Genomic DNA, 16,774 nt, shown 5'->3' with positions numbered 1-16,774 from the left:
TTGCATGAGCCAACAATTTTCACGCGCAACCATCCTACATTTGGGCAGGTGGAATGAACATTTCTGCCTCGTTCTTCTGCTTGGAACTTGAAGTGGGATCGACCCCAGTATAGCCGGACAGTCCACTTCACTCTTCAAGCATTTAATCGATAACATTGCGTTCGCACATTTTCGGCGCTTAGCCAGCGTATTCATTCTAAGAATGTTTACAAATTCTTCATACCTGCTTGAAGAGAGTGACATGCCCAGGAATACAAAACTAATCCACTTCATGAACCTTATCTGTACTGTCTCGAGATGGTGTATGTGGCCTTTCTGATACGGGAGCCACACCTCACAACCATACTCGAGACAGGGTCTCACCAGGGAACAAAACAGAGTTTTGACACATGCAATATTACTGAAATCTTTACAATTCCTTTTGACAAACCCCAGGAGTCTGAAAGATTTCTTTATAATACCATCGATGTGCTGCTCAAAGGATAAGCCATTCCTGTTACTAAGAAATACACGTAGATCGTTAAATTCCTCCACGCGATTTAAACTTTCTTCACTGATTTTATATCTGTAAAATACAGGTGATAATTTCCGAGTAAATGACATGACACCACACTTGAATTTATTCACTTTAAGGGACCACTTATCACACCACTCGCATATTTGTGTCAGATCCTCTTGTAGATAATCACCATCATTGTCTTCTTCTATGACTTTGTATAGTTTCAAGTCATCAGCGTACAAGAGACATTCACTGCTCTGAACGACTGTATTAATATCATTTAGGAACAAAACAAATAGAAGAGGCCCTAACAGTGATCCCTGTGGGACACCAGATGAAGGTTCATAGGGGTTAGAGCTCAAACCCTCGGATTTGACATAACATATTCGTTTTGTCAAGTAGCTCTTTAGCCACTCGAAAATACTCCCAGACACTCCATACGCTGACAACTTTCTCAACAAGGCTTCGTGTTGTAAAGAGTCGAAGGCTTTGGAGAAATCGGTATATATCACATCAACCTGTTTACCTTTGTCCAATGCATCAGAAATTGAAGATAAATAAACTGCCAGATTGGTAACAGTTGACCTGCCTAAATGATATTACTACAGTCGTTCAGAGGAGTGAATGTCTCTTGTACACTGATGACTTGAAACTATACAAAGTCATAGAAGAAGACAGTGATGGCGATTATCTACAAGAGGATCTGAAGCAAATATGCGAGTGGTGTGATAAGTGGGTCTATGTACTGACTAAAAGAGTCATACAGGCAATTATATATGACTTTCTCCGCCACCTTCGATAAAAGTGAGAGCAGCACTACTGGTCTATAATTATCGAACAACACCTTATCACCTTTCTTAAAGATAGGGATTACGTAACACTTTTTCCACTCAGCTGGAAAACACCCACACTTAAATGATTTATTTATAATTTCACATAGTGGAATTACCAGTTGGGAAGCACATTCATGGAGGACGATGCCAGGTATCTCGTCAGGCCCACATGATTGTTGATATCCACTGATGACAGGGTCCGTCTCACTTCTACCTCAGAAGTTTGAATAGACACTGGATCTATTGAAAATTGGGGAGAAAAAGTTGAATTGCAGGGCTCGGAAGGAGAATGGTACTTCGCAAAAGTTTGCGCAAATGTGTTTAGAATTTCATCTTTTTCGTGGATTTCAGTTCCGTTTATTAGCATAGTGGGAGGCAGACGGGAAGATTTTTTTAAAAATTATTAATGAAATTCCAAAAGCGCGTAGGGCTTGTGATCATGTCATCTTCAACCGACCTAACGTAGTCCCTGTACTTAGCATGCTGCAGATTTTTACATTCACTTCGTAATGTGGAAAACTGCACATAGTCGCACTCTTGGCCTGATCTTTTGTATTTCCTTCTCGCCCTTCCTTTTTCTTTCAGTTTCTGGATTAGTTCTGAGTCGTACCAAGAAGGATATTTTCTGATGTTGCCGGGCTGAGTGGCTCAGACGGTTAAGGCGCTGGCCTTCTGACCCCAACTTGGCAGGTTCGATCCTGGCTCAGTCCGGTGGTATTTGGAGGTGCTCAAATACGTCAGCCTCGTGTTGGTAGATTTACTGGCACGTAAAAGAACTCCTGCGGGACTAAATTCCGGCACCTCGGCGTCTCCAAAAACCGTAAAAGAGTAGTTAGTGGGACGTAAAACAAATAACATTAAAAAAAATTCTTTTCTGATGTTAATTTTTTGAAACGGTACACTGTCTTTTATGACCGCATATAGTAAATCATAAAAAGTACTCACAGCTCCATCCACAGAGTGGGACTCTTTAATCATATCTCAGGGGCACAGGGATAAAAGGTCCCTCATTAACCCGGGAATGCCGGAGTTCTCAATTTTATTTTTTTTAAATTTTTGTTTAATATTCCCATCATTCACATCCTATAGATCACTTAAAAGTCATTTTTCTAAAGATTGGATGATTGGTTTCTAAATGAGGGCCTGGTACCGTATGGTACCGCACGGCGCTTGACATACCTTTTGGGTGAAACGTAGAAATTGTTACCTCCTTCGAATACCATAAAATTTTATGCTTAATATTGTCACAGAATATCGCTTACAAATTACTTAGTAATAAATTAAAGAAAAAACTGTGTTTATAGGTTCATTTGTGACATCCCTTTGGGAATTCTGAAAAATAATATTAGCTCAGACGAGACATATCTTTAGGAAATTGGAATGATACTATTATAGACTTCAGGTTATATTAACCTATTCCCACTTTTCACTAGTTCAGACTGGCAAAAAGTAGTTTACACAGACGCCCACACTACATTGGACACGTTCTTTGCGGCCGCGGGATTCGAATTCTGCGGCCGCGCAGCGCCGGCGTTGGTTTGTTGGAACGATATAGTGATATAGGTCATTGAATCTCAAAGTGTCTGATACTGTAAAAAGAAAAGAAGCGTGAACAATTGTATTATTTCTCTTCAAAATACCATCCATATATATAGTGTTACATATCTTGCACCTTCCTAGTTCTGATGGTGGCACTTGCACATAGCCACTGAGAAGTAAAGTCATGACGAATACTTTCGTTTCTTCGGGGGTTAGTTTAGGATCTTCTTCATATTTAAAAAGCGCATTCTTGCTCGCTTCATAGCACAAGAAATTCATAATTTCATCGTTAAAATTAAACTCAAAATATTTCGGGCAGCATCATATTTCGAAAAGTGGAACATTTAGCACTAGGGTAATGGATTGTTGTGGGAACTAGGTTATCCGCCATCCAGACAGCCGGTGTACGAGGTGATGATTTTCTCTTTTCGCGGGCTATTAATCATTATCGGACATGGATTCTCTACTCCTGTGCGGAATTTACTCGCTCAGCACTACTTCAGCTGGTGCTCGGAGTTCACCTCCAGTAAGGTTATCTGCGAGACTCCCTTCCTTTTCCTCAGCCGGATCTTCATCAGATAATACATTACATTCCGGCGGTTCAATGTATATGGTTTCAGCATCAGTATCCTCTTCTTCAATAACATGTAGCACCTCTTCAAGCGTCAAACCACTCGAATGAAGTTCATGTATCATTGGACGCGATACATCGCGCTCGCCACGTGTGTTATAACGTTGATATTTTCTAGTAAAATCCACAATTATACAATTTAATGACACACATAAATCATTATTGGCAACTACAATATGAATTGTTTCTTTAAAATCTCCCTTAGAGCCATGGAGGAGAAAAGGAACAGAGAGGTACGGTAAGTGTCGTACGGTACCATACGGTACCAACAGATTAAATAGTGTCATAAGAGCTAACACAGAAATGCTGACCAATTGCTTTTTATTTCAAATCATGGACTGATATTTCAAGATAATAAATCACGCGATAAAAATTGCATTGTGAAAATTTATAAATAAAATAAAGCAACTTACCGTAGACGGGCAGTCATTTTTATTCCTCTCAACACGATCTCAAATTCCAAGCAGTTGTTCTCGCAAACAAACGTTCAAAATAAAACCCTATATTGATTTCAGACATTGTAGGGAGTATCATCTTGACATTCAAAAGCGGAGTTGTCATATTTACGTCGCGAGTAATGATCAGCATGAGAAAATCTGAAGTAAGGCGCACTGGTACCATATGGTACCGCACGGCATTACCGGGTTAAAGAAAAATCAGCTTTCTTCCATGCAAATATGACTTTGTTTTGCGCTTTGAAGTGCAGTGTCCTTGGCATAGGCAGGAAGATTTCGGTGGCTTGGTGATCAGAGTGAATTACATTTTCAGTTTTGACGCACTCTCCACTCCGAAGTAATTCATTTGAGACTAAAATTAAGTCTAGAAAATTATCATTCTTAGTAGGGAAATCACAAATCATTAATAATTTCTAGAAATAAGAATACCTCCTCGCTTCTCTATTTGATAATGTGTTGTACTTTTGACGACTCATCAGTTTTCCAAGCTAATTGGCTCAAGTTAAAATCACCACACACAATAACAGTGTCCCGTGTGTTGAGAACAGATGTAATGTTTCCCAGTCTTTGACGTAGGTCACTAAACCAGTCGTTCACTTCATCTGGAGGCAGGTAGCAGCACACAATGAAGACAGCACGACCGGGTTGAGGGTTGACTTTGACTACTTGACACTCCCAATTCCCAGCAAGCTCAGGCTTCGACACTGGTCCAAGGTCAGACTTCACAGCTAGTAAAACACCTCCGCCATCCAGTTTTGCAGTGTTCACGGAATTTCTGTCCTTATGAAATACAATGTAACTGTCCATTAATATTTTAGTATCAACTACAGTTTTGTTAAGCCAACTTTCGCTGATACAAATACAGTCATAGTTCCCTTCACTTAGTCCAGCATTAAAGTCAGCAAGCGAGTTACGCATACTCCTCACATTTTGATAGAAAAATGTGATACCTTGATTGCTTTGGTTGGGACCTGAATTTACTTTGGAAAATAACCATTTTGTTTTTGATAACAAAATTTACAACGCCTAGCAATGAGTTCACCAGCTTCAGATATCTTAGCAAACATATTAATGGATTACATGGAATATAATAAAATAGTGGATAAAATAGATAGATTGATTACATGGTTGAGATACGTCGATGATACATTTGTTATTATCGATGAACAGAAGGTTAAACCTGATGGTATATTAGAGTATTCAAATACTTTGGATAAACAAGTGCATTTTACGATGGAATCTGAAAATGATAGGACTTCAAATTATTTAGATTTAACAATTACGGTACTAGAAATTCTGGTCATTTTTATTTTCAAATTTTCAGGAAAGCTACTCAAACAGATACTATTATCAGAAAGGACTCCAATCATCCAGGTCAACATAAAAAGGCAACATTTTACAGTTTAATTAATAAAGCTATGAACATACCTATATCTAGGAAGAATTATAATAGAGAGATAAATATAAAACACCAAATTGCTCGTAGCAACGGATAATCCAGAAAATATATTAATAGAACGATAAATAAAGTGAAAAATGAACCAAAAACAACTTCAATTAAAACTTTTCGAAATAAGCACTCTTATCAACAGGCTAAAATTTTCAGGAAAAAGAACATCAATGTCGCATACAAAAAGGATAATAATACTAATACAAAGGGCACTAGGAAAATTTTGGAATATGCAAAAATGGTTGGCTGGACACCCCTGTTATGGTGAGGGATGAAAAGAGGGGGTTGAAAGCCGGTCTAGAAGACAGCAAGGCACGACCTTCACACCAGTTCTTACCAAGCAGTGGGATTGAAAGCAAGTAAAGATGTCAGTGTGGTCTAAATGTGAATATCGCACAATTATCCGCTACAATTTTGCTTGTGGATTAACTGTTGAACAGTGCCTGGAGGAAATGACTCCTGTGCTGGGGGAAGACTGTCCACATCGGACATCAATTTTCCGCTGGTACAAATAGTTCCAGAGGGGAAATTTTAGGGTTGAAGACGATCCTCGTTCTGGGTGACCGTCTGAATCAGTGACAGGAAAACATTGAAGCTGTGAGGAAAATGTTGCAGCAAGAGAGGCGGTTGACATATCGGCAGGTAGAAGAGACCCTCCACATCCCTGCACCAGCTATTCATTCAGTTCTACACGACCATCTCCATGTTAGAAAGGTTTGTTCCCTTTGGGTGCCCCATTCACTTTCAGAGGAACAAAGAGCACATTGAGTGAAATGGTGGTGAAAATTGCTAAAACAGTTTGAAAATGGGACTTCGCAAAACATCAACAGAATCGTTACAGGCGAGGAAACTTGGCTTTATTATTACGATGTCCCAACAAAATCCCAGAACAAGTTGTGGCTGTTTGAAGATGAGGGTACTCCTGTGACTGTGCGAAAGTCAAAGTCAGTGAAGAAAAGGTTGATTGCAGTATTCTTCACTAAACGGGGCATCCTGACTAGGGTTGTGCTAGAAACACGAAGGGCAGTTACTGCGAAGTGGTATAGTGAGACTTGTCTGCCTCAGGTCATCCAGGCTCTCAAGGATCTCCGTCCAAGGTCACAGCTCAACACTTGGCTCTTGCATCACGACAATGCTCCAGCACATCATGCTAATGTAACAATGGATTTTATTGCCAGATCAGGGTTGACTGTGCTTGAACACCCTCCATACAGTCCTGATCTTGCCCCATGTGACTTCGCACTCTTCCCAGAAGTGAAGATGAAGCCAAAAGGGTGGTGTTTTGCATCCCACGAGGAGCTTCTGGCATTTTGGGATCAAGAGTGTGAAAATGTAACTGAAGAAAAATGGCAGAGTTGGTTCAGTGACTGGTTTCGATGTATGGACAAGTGTATTGAGTGTGGTGTAAATTATTTTGAAAAATTCTAAAGCGTTCACTCACATTGCAAAACTTTCCTAGTGCCCTTTGTAAGGTAATTTTCAATTCAGATAGGATAGAGAATAAATGTATATTTAATAAGTCAGGAATTTACAAATGAACATGTAAACAACGATACATAAGACAGTTTGGCTACAAGGTACAAAGAACAGTCAAAAGATATTCGGCAGCGGGAGAACAGATGGTTGAAAAGAATCATAAATTTACAGACATTTCTTATGACATGGAATTAATACATTTGGCCAAAAAGGGAAAAATTAATGACTGTTTTGGAAAGTTTAGAAATTTATCTTGCACAAAAAAATAATTTTGAGTCAAGTTTAAATTAGAGAAGTGCAGAAGATAACCCACTGTATAGACTAGCATATGATCATTTAAGGAACAAAAACTTGATAGTAGGTTCGAATCCCACTATCGGCAGCCCTGAAGATGGTTTTCCGTGGTTTCCCATTTTCACACCAGGCAAATGCTGGGGCTGTACCTTAATTAAGGCCACGGCCGCTTCCTTCCAACTCCTAGGCCTTTCCTATCCCATCGTCGCCATAAGACCTATCTGTGTCGGTGCGACGTAAAGCCCCTAGCAAAAAAAAAAAACTTGAAGATCTTAAATGTATATAAGTATTCCCATTCAGTTCAACAAAATGTTATGTAGTGATCATTTTCATCATATTTCATAAGTTTTCTTTATTCAATGGTATGGTGAATTAGGACACAATACTTCCTGAAATTGTAAAAACAAAAGATAGTGTTATATTGTTTTATTCTTTGAACTGACCACTGATGATGGGAATGGATGAATGGATGACTTTCCGGAACATGTATGGTAAAATAAATAGTTCTGTAATAGATATCATATATAACGATAAAAACTCTATAGTTATACGTATCAGGTGAAAGATCGATGCTTCATCTGTAAATATATCTTACTACATTTGTAATAAATCAAGAAATGTTTGCTCGATAGAACCACAAATCAGAAGGTGGTACGCGCGTGCAATGCACGTCACTCCACGACAGAGAGCGTTCGGGAGTCTGCGTGCAGTGTACGGCATTCCACATTGAGTGGTTAGTTAAGGCCACGGCTGCGTCCTTTCAACTCCTAGGCCTTTCCTATCTCATCGTCACCATAAGACCTATCTGTGTCAGTGCAACGTAAAGCCACTAGCAAAAAAAAAAAATATATATCATTTAAAGTGGAGAAATAAGTCCTATTTATGATATTCTCTTTGTCCTTACTTTTTTTTTACACTGTGAAAAACTTCTGCATATAGGATTGTGGGCATTAAATTCGTCACATAGGAGAGTAACCTTTGGATGATAATACCGTAGTTCACCGCCTAATAGTCACAATTTTTAATAGCAAAATTTTTGAAAAAAAAATAATTTATTTGTGACCATTACGAGAAGAATTTTAAATACCAATTATGTTTACTTTGTTGGATTTAGTTCCTACTGTGAGATGAAACGACAAACTGAAGACAGAAGACTCGACAAGGCATTGCCTTTAGACATTGATTGATATGTTTACCAAACTGTATTTGATACAAGTGAAAGGTGTGCCTAATACTTGCGTATATACATTGAAATAATTCAAATCAAATGTATAAATAAATAATACGACGCATGGCAACTAGAGCATGGGACCTTCAGCAAGATTACTTGATTCAAGAACTGGAAAAAGGTCCAGGGAAAAGCAGCACAATTTGTAGTTTGACAATGTGGTCGCAAGACAGTGTACATTTTATTCACCAGTGATATTTCGTGTTCTCATGTGAAATATGTAAAGCTGTAAGTTATCGCTTGTTGGCAATGCTGCTGGGAATTACCGGCACCACACAAACTTGTCTACTAGTAAGACTTTCAAAGCCTTGCAACCAGGAGTACAGTGGTATCAGAATGTGCAGGCAAACGGCTATAATACTATAATAATGCTATAAGACATAACCAAACTTTCTGGTATTCGGAAATCTATGAGTAGGTACACACCTGCTTGCAACTCTTGTAGTTCACCACAAGTGGGCCTCTCCATGTCCTGGGGGTATGATGCAGGTTTTTTGGGTTCCGTGTTTATTAGGTACTCTTGTGGAAGGTTTTTTTTTTGCTATTTGTTTTACGTTGCACCGACACAGATAGGTCTTATGGCGATGGCAGGATAGGAAAGGCCTAGGCATGGGAAGGAGGTGACCGTGTCCTTAATTATGCTACAGCCCTAGCATTTGCCTGGTGTGAAAATGGGAAACCAGGGAAAACCATCTTCAGGGCTGCTGACAGTGGGGTTCGAACCCACTATCTCCCTAATGCAAGCTCACATCTGCGCACTCCTAACGACACGGCCAATTCACCCGGTTGTGGAAGTATCAACTGATCTGGAATGTACAGATGCATGTGTTTGTGTGTACTGTAGACACATGTGTGAGAATTCAAGTTTTCTTTTGTTTTTGGCGTGTTTGTAGAAATATTTTGTGTTTTAATACAATAATACAGAACACTTGGCGTAAGAATGTGGCGACCCCATCTCCCAGTGGGAAACCACTGCAATCAGCTACCCAGGTATTGGTGGGTTGATGGGTATGAAGGAAATGCCTACTCTCAGTCCTGAACAACTAGGATGAAATAAGGCAGAAAGCCTTCTTCACAGTTTCATAAAATCATCCTTCATCTCTCATCTTCACCTTTGTAAATAACATTTAGAATTGTAACTCAAGGTTGGCTGAGTGCCATAAAATAACAGCCAGAGAATATCTTGAGGCAAACACATTTCACAATCTCATTTTTCATCACATCATATTTCATTTATCACCTTTCCAGATGACATCTGGAATTGCAAACCCTGACCACAGTCAGACTCCTGATCATCGATCAGACAATCAACCTAATATAGGAAGTCTTCTATTGAGAGAATCCACCGAAGACACCATTCAGGTTTCGGATAGAGGATTGTAGCGAGTCGGAGCGCCCAGAGACATAATGATCAATCATGCAGATTAATCAAACTAAGAATGTACTTAAGTTCAATAAACCAGGAAAGTTTTCTAATTTGGCAACATTAAATATTAATGAAGGTTGGTAAGTTGAAACATCTAATAGATATTTTGAATCAACATAAAATAGTGATCACAGCTCTTCAAGAATTACATAATACTGATCAGAAACCAATTGAATCAGGAGGGTATTGTCTCTATAAAGGACCTCCAGGTGAAAGAGTCATAAGGAATGTTCCTCAGTTTGCAGTTGGTTTCTTGGTACACAATAGAATTCTAGACTCCATTATTGATTTTTCCTCAAATTCATCAAGCGTAGCATTATTAAAGATTAAAGTAGAAAACAAGATCTATGTATTGATAAATGTTCATGCTGCAACAGAACAGAACTGACAAAGAGGGAACAGTAACGAATATACCTGATACTAACTGTTACGGGGATATCCGTGGAGCAGAAAGAAGGTGCGGGTCTAACTACAACATAAAAAATTGAATAAAACTTTAACAAAGATTATATTTCAAAAATTAACAAATAACACATGACAGGTACAATTAGCAATCTTGAAACAATACTTGGACAAATCCAACAATTTTGGGCTTCAAGCCCCTAGGTTTACAATTCCTGAGCTTCCACCTCAAATTTACAATTCAAAATGAGAACTAATTTAGTCAAGGGCAGAAATCCCCTAATTCAAGAACATTTGCTCCCTAAATTACAATGTCAAGCCTTCCACAGGCACCCTTCACTATTACAAAACTTTGGAAAGAGCTAACAGACTCTCAGTTTCTTCCAGCCTACACGAGGCAAAATTACATCAAAATCTAACACTGTCTGGCCTTTCAAGTCACAAATTACTCATAGAAATAGTATTACACAGAGGTATCTAGTACCCAACCTACAAGGCCTTTGCGAAAAAAGAACAGGATAAATAAATGGCTCGAACACAAACTGAATGGAGGCGAAAGCTGCGCTCCAGATAATGAAATATAAAATCCTACAGGGCTCTTGGCCGATGAAACTGGGGCTAGTCCCAAACTACTGGGTGGCTCAGATAATTCATTACAAGAAAGAAAGGTTGTGAAAACGGAGTCACCTCAAACCAAGATGAAGGGGAACTCACACTCTATCCCTAATTTACAATTAAAGATTTATGAAGTTTTTACATTAGCCGGAAGAAAAGTTACATTTTAGAAAAGTATTGTTACATAGTTAAGACCTTCCCCTTGGATTAAGCTGCGGAGGTAGCTGCTGAAAAGAAAACTTATGTGGCCATTACCTTGTAGATAGAAAGATGGCGATCAATTGACAGGGAAACGTGAAAAGCCGCAGTTTATATACCCTCAGGGAAGGTTCGAGAGGATTCTGGGCTAATCCATACACACCCTCTCAAATTTTATTGGTTAAGCTTAAAAGTTACACTCAAAATCGAACAAGAAGCCTGTGATAAGTTGAAAATTAATTACAGAAATTTTTCATTGGCCAGATTCAAAACTGGCAGAAAGAAAAAGAAGTGCTGCCAACCCAAAAATAAATGAACATAGATTCAGTTATGGAAAACCTAGGAATATGAAACTTATTTAAGTTCTTCCACCTTGCACCAGAGTGTATGATCAGAGTTTTTTGGTAATAACATTAAATTTCAGATGAAAATTCTTTTTGGAGATTTTGATGCAAAGATTGGACGTGAGAGAAAATTTCTTGACGTGGTGGGACGATGGCCAGCACATAAATTAATGAATAAGAACGGTGAACATTTAATTGAATTTTGTATTAACCATGCACTAATTTTAGAAACAACAAGGTTTAAAAGAAAACAGCATAAATTAATGACTTGGAAAAGTACAAATGTGAAACCCAGATAGATCATGTGGCCATGGATCGTAAATTTCATAAAGGAATTTATAATGTTAAGGTTCTGCATGGTGTCGATGATGATTCAGACCATTACATCTCCAAGATTAAATTTAAATTAACTCCTAAAAAGAAAAAGAAACCGCATAACCTTAACAGTAAAAGATTGTATGATTCTAGTTCAGTCATTAATAATCGAACATACTTTGAGAAATCCACAACACTTTTTTTAAGCGATATCTTGGGAACCACTGCTAACAAACTAAAAGCCATAGCAGAGGAAGTTGGTCCTATTAAAAAACAAAAGAAAATATGCTTGGTGGAATGAAGAGTGTGATACAGCAATACTATGCTGGGCCGGGCTGAGTAGCTCTGACGGTTGAGGCGCTGGCCTTCTGACCCCAACTTGGCAGGTTCGATCCTGGCTCAGTCCGGCGGTATTTGAAGGTGCTTAAATACGTTAGCCTCGCGTTGGTAGATTTACTGCTACATTCAAGAACTCCTGTAGGACAAAATTCTGGCACCTCGACGTCTCCAAAAACCGTAAAAGAGTAGTTAGTGGGACGTAAATCAAATATTATTATTATTATTATTATTATTATTATTATTATTATTATTATTATTATTATTATTATTATTATTATTATTATTATACTATGCTGGCTGAATGATCAAAAAACAAAACAAAACAGAAAGCTCTAGAGAATCAATGCTAGACGATTAACGGCTAAAGAAATCAGGAGAGTTAAAAGAAATTATCACAAGGAAACATAAAGTCTACTGATGAAGCTTTCAGTCAAAATAAAACAAGAGACTATTATAGGACATTTAAACAATGCCAAAAACATTATACCCCCCCTACTCTCCTGATGAAAGATATCACCTATAAAATTTTCTCTTAAGATCCTCTGTTCCAGAATCCATGGTCAGCTTGACAGTAAATTGGGTGAAATTGTCCAGATCAAATATCAGTCTCAAATGGATCATAAAAGATCAGCGCATTAGGAGCAAAAATTTAGTGATCACTTTTGTTGATTTTCAAAAGGCTCTATTGTGAATCATTACTACATATCCGTGCTGAATGTGGTCTACATTGGAAACTTGTTGTGGTCACTCTGAGAAACACAGAGTCTAAAATTAGGTTCAAATCTCTGAACCATACTGGTCTTCGGCAGGGATGTGGATTATCTCGATTGATGTTTAATTGTGTGCTGGAAAAACTTATGTGTGAATGTCCTCCGACTGTTAAGAAGAAATATTCGACTAAATTGTCTTGCATTTGCTGATGATCTGGTGCTGTTGGCAAATAGTGTAGAAGAAGCAAAATTTCAAGTAGAGGAACTAGGAAGATTAGCAGCGAAGATTGGGAGAAAACTCCACATTTTATTTATTAAATAATACTCAGAAAATAAAAGTTGTAAATAAATTTAAATATCTTCGTGAAATTGTCACTTGGAGTGCTAATGAAGAAGCATCCATAGATAATCTATATGTATAAAATAAGAGTTTTGTCTGTACATTGCTCAAAATTTAAAAAGAATGGTACTTCTGTATCGGTCATGTCCACAGTTACAATTTCTGTCTGTCTGTCTGTCTGTCTGTCTGTCTGTATGTATGTATGTATGTATGTATGTATGTATGTATGTATGTATGTATGTACGTACACGCATCACGAGAAAACGGCTGAAGATAATGTAATGAAAATCGGTATGTAAAGTTGGGGGGTGAGCCACTACAATCTAGGCTATAAATCATTTTATTCACGCTGAGTGAAATGGTAGTTTAGGGGAAGGTGCCTAAAATTTGATTTTTAAATACCTATGTTATTGGTCCTATCAAAGAGTACTACATAACAAAGGTTATAGAGAATACAATTTCCGATCATCTATGTTTTATTCAGTTTTAATGTACCAACTATGATAAGAGTGATATTTCAGAGTCGGAAGGAAATTAAATGTGATGGCCTACAGTAACGAAGGCTCGTAACATTCATCAACAATAACATTACATTGACCATTGTTTGTTGTGAGGTTCTTTGTCTTTTATGCTGACACTCAACTCCGATAGATGGGATTTCTGCTGCGTGCTGAGTATAACAGCCTGACTGAATGTTGGCGGGAAATAGCTGGGGAGTTAGATGCCATTCCTCTGGTTCATACATTTTATGATACTGCTGGTACATAACACACTGGTTCATCATAGTATTCCAGCTTATTTATTTATTTATTTAGCGTATGACATTAAAAATTTAAAAAACACACACAATCACAAATTAAATATACAGTACACTATGTAGGTTACAATTTCACCATCAAGCTTTGCAAATAGTCTATACAATAAATATTCCAGCTATTTGATCCGTACTCTGACGTGCTGTTTTGAATGAGCAGTGTGCACACTTACGGCAGAGGGTCCCTTAGTAGTAGTAATAATTTGCAATAGGCCTAAATTGTAATTGTAGGACCAAGTAAACCGTGTTTTGATTTGTCTGCCATCTGTTTTAGAGCATCTCGAAACACCGCCCGCCGTCATTATTATGACCTGGTCTATTCCACATTATAGCACCACAATTCACTAAATAACTCAAAATTCAATGCTGAAAAGAGCTGTTTCTTAAGAAAAGCTTCTTCCTCTTCACTTTTGTTAAATACACATTTACTTTATTCCAAATTAGCAGCGATGATGGGGTTTCTCCTGTGGCTTGGAGGAAAAATTTGCCTCCAAGTCAGATAGTTTTTCCCCCGCCGATAAGAAACAAAGAGTGTTCACAGATCACAGCTCTGGAACTTAAGACTCTGAGATGGGCAGCATAGTACTGTTCATTAAACGTGAGAAAATGTGTTTTTTCATTTGATTGACTATTTTATATGAAAGCATTTCTTTTAATCGCACCATTCCTACTGATGTCATTGTAATGACCTATGTTCATTTCAGTTGGGAAAACCATTAAGAGAGTCTTTCTGAGGACCTAAAAAGGCAGGTGGAGAGTGAGTGTCTGCCATTATAATGAATGTGACTGATGGTAGGCAAGCGGGCTTACCATTACAGTGACAATTCCCTAACCCAGTTTTCATATTAGAAAAGATGGTTGGTGACTTCCCTGTCGCGTTTCTAGGGTAAGGTTAAGAGCTATGCAATTTAATATAACCTTGCTCACATGGTGTATGAATGCTGTATACAATGTAGAATTCCTTAGCAAAGCACGGGTTCATCAGCTAGTAGAACTCTGAAATTGAGATGAGCACAACAAATTACATGGCCGAGTTACAAAAAACAGTCTCTTTCAATCAATGCTAAATTTCTCCATTATAACTCCGCCACCAAACCAGAAGCAACGTATGCAAGTGAAACATTGTTCAAACTTAATACCCAAGCAACAACAGACAAACTGCAGAAAGTGGACAGAAGAATTCTCTGGACAATTATTAATAAAAAACATCAGGTTGATGGCCAGTTGAGAGTTTTACGCAGTTCAGTCATTTATAAGGAAAGTGAATCAATTATTGGCATGATTAGAAAATGGGGGATTGCATATTTTGGACACATATACCGTGTGCCAAATTTTAGACTCCTAAAACAACTTTTTGATTTCTTTTGGAATGGTAAAACAAAAAACACTTGAGGAAAGAAATACAAATGGATTTGGATAATTGAAAATTACTACAGAACAAATTGAAAATAGAGAAAAGAAGAAAATTCTAAACAACAAATATACAAAACTATCACTTAAAACATCAAAAACGTAAGCAGTGTGTTATATCAGCAGAAGAACGGGCTGCAAGATCGTCTAGAATGAAGAGGTTTTGGGAAAAGAAGAAATCATCAGGTTTGAAAAAATGAACTTATTTTTTGAAGATTTTATTGTATAAGTTTGATTTTGGTGCTCCAATACGGGCATAAACAGTGTAAATAAATAAAATAAAAAAACTGAACAGTTACCAGCAGTAATTTACATAGCAATACATTAATGTGTGAAGCATTTATTTGTAACCATGAGTAATTACAGAAACTATTCTGCAGCTTCAAGCGAAATGTAATTCTCTTCGTTGAACAGTTTGGAAAGAGAGCCGAGAAAAAATACTTTTCTGTCAGTGAAAAGGTGGGGTGTAACTGTTGAAAATTAAAAGATAAGCTAAAAAAACAAAGAGTTCTATACGCGCATTCGTCAGCTGGAGTGGCAGCTTCGTCTGACATCATGTAATCTCAGCTTTTCAACATGGTGGGATTCCAGTTCTCTTAAGTAGTCTTCGCATTGTTGATGGCAATGTATTCGGCAAAAGTTGTGCCGACATCTCGCAAAGGTGATTGTATTGCTAAACTCCCGATATGTCATACACGTACTTAAATTGCGCTGCAGTTGCCATTGCAGTTCTGTTTATCTTTTAAGGGGCTTGAGGAACAAAATTTGAACATTGTGCGATTATACAGTGAAATACAGTATAATGAGACTACAGAACACTGTATGGTTTGAATTGCAATCGCCTGTACATCGTTAACCCACATGGTAGGGGATTGTTAAGCATCAAGTCTATGTGTTCTGATACCAAGGTTAGCTGGTTCGAGCCCTGTTTTTTTACCACTAACAGAATGTTGGCCGTCAGGGTAGGGGAGGTAGTGCCGTGTGCACTGTAATTTGTCTACAAATAGCACTTCACTCTACTACAGACACGGATTTGTTTCATTCAGAGTAAGAAAAGGAGTTGTGTGTTGAGGTGATAAAGTAGGTCCCATTACAAAATAATGGTCTTCAGTATGTATTTAATGGATGGTCAATGGTTCCAGAGTGCACATCTGGGATATGGGCGAGAGTGACATCCATCCTGTCCAGACGGTGGAGCTGGACAAGAAGGTGACCGCCATGCAGCTGTCCCCACATCTGGGAGTGGGCAAAGGATCTCAGCATCTCGTGAGTATAGCATATTCCTTCCCTTCTCTGTTCCAACATTCAATTTCCAGAGTGCATTTTCCTATCTCTATAATATTGTCGTTCTTTCTGCCTATGTGATGTCGTGGTTGGTGTGATTAGTTGCCACCTCCAAAGGCTTTGCCCCAAAATTTGAAAAGTGGTACAAGGACTGGAACTCTACTCAGCCTTT

The 16,774-nt window shown here is 38.1% G+C and overlaps 1 protein-coding gene across 1 annotated transcript in view; it reads left to right on the top strand.

Moving 5' to 3' along the window:
- The window catches only part of LOC136884171 (cytoplasmic dynein 2 intermediate chain 1), a 278,007-nt gene that overhangs the window by 253,583 nt on the left and 7,650 nt on the right, over positions 1-16,774 (top strand). Inside the window, exon 16 of the mRNA XM_067156209.2 lies at positions 16,461-16,584. Within this exon, the coding sequence (XP_067012310.2) occupies positions 16,461-16,584 (124 nt within the window). The remainder of the gene's footprint in view (positions 1-16,460; positions 16,585-16,774) is intronic.

This window comes from Anabrus simplex, chromosome 12 (genome assembly GCF_040414725.1).
Source record: "Anabrus simplex isolate iqAnaSimp1 chromosome 12, ASM4041472v1, whole genome shotgun sequence".
In the NCBI taxonomy this organism is placed as follows: Eukaryota; Metazoa; Arthropoda; class Insecta; order Orthoptera; family Tettigoniidae; genus Anabrus; species Anabrus simplex.
The sequence above is the reverse complement of the archived record's forward strand: the minus strand, read 5'-3'. Positions and strand labels throughout refer to the sequence as shown.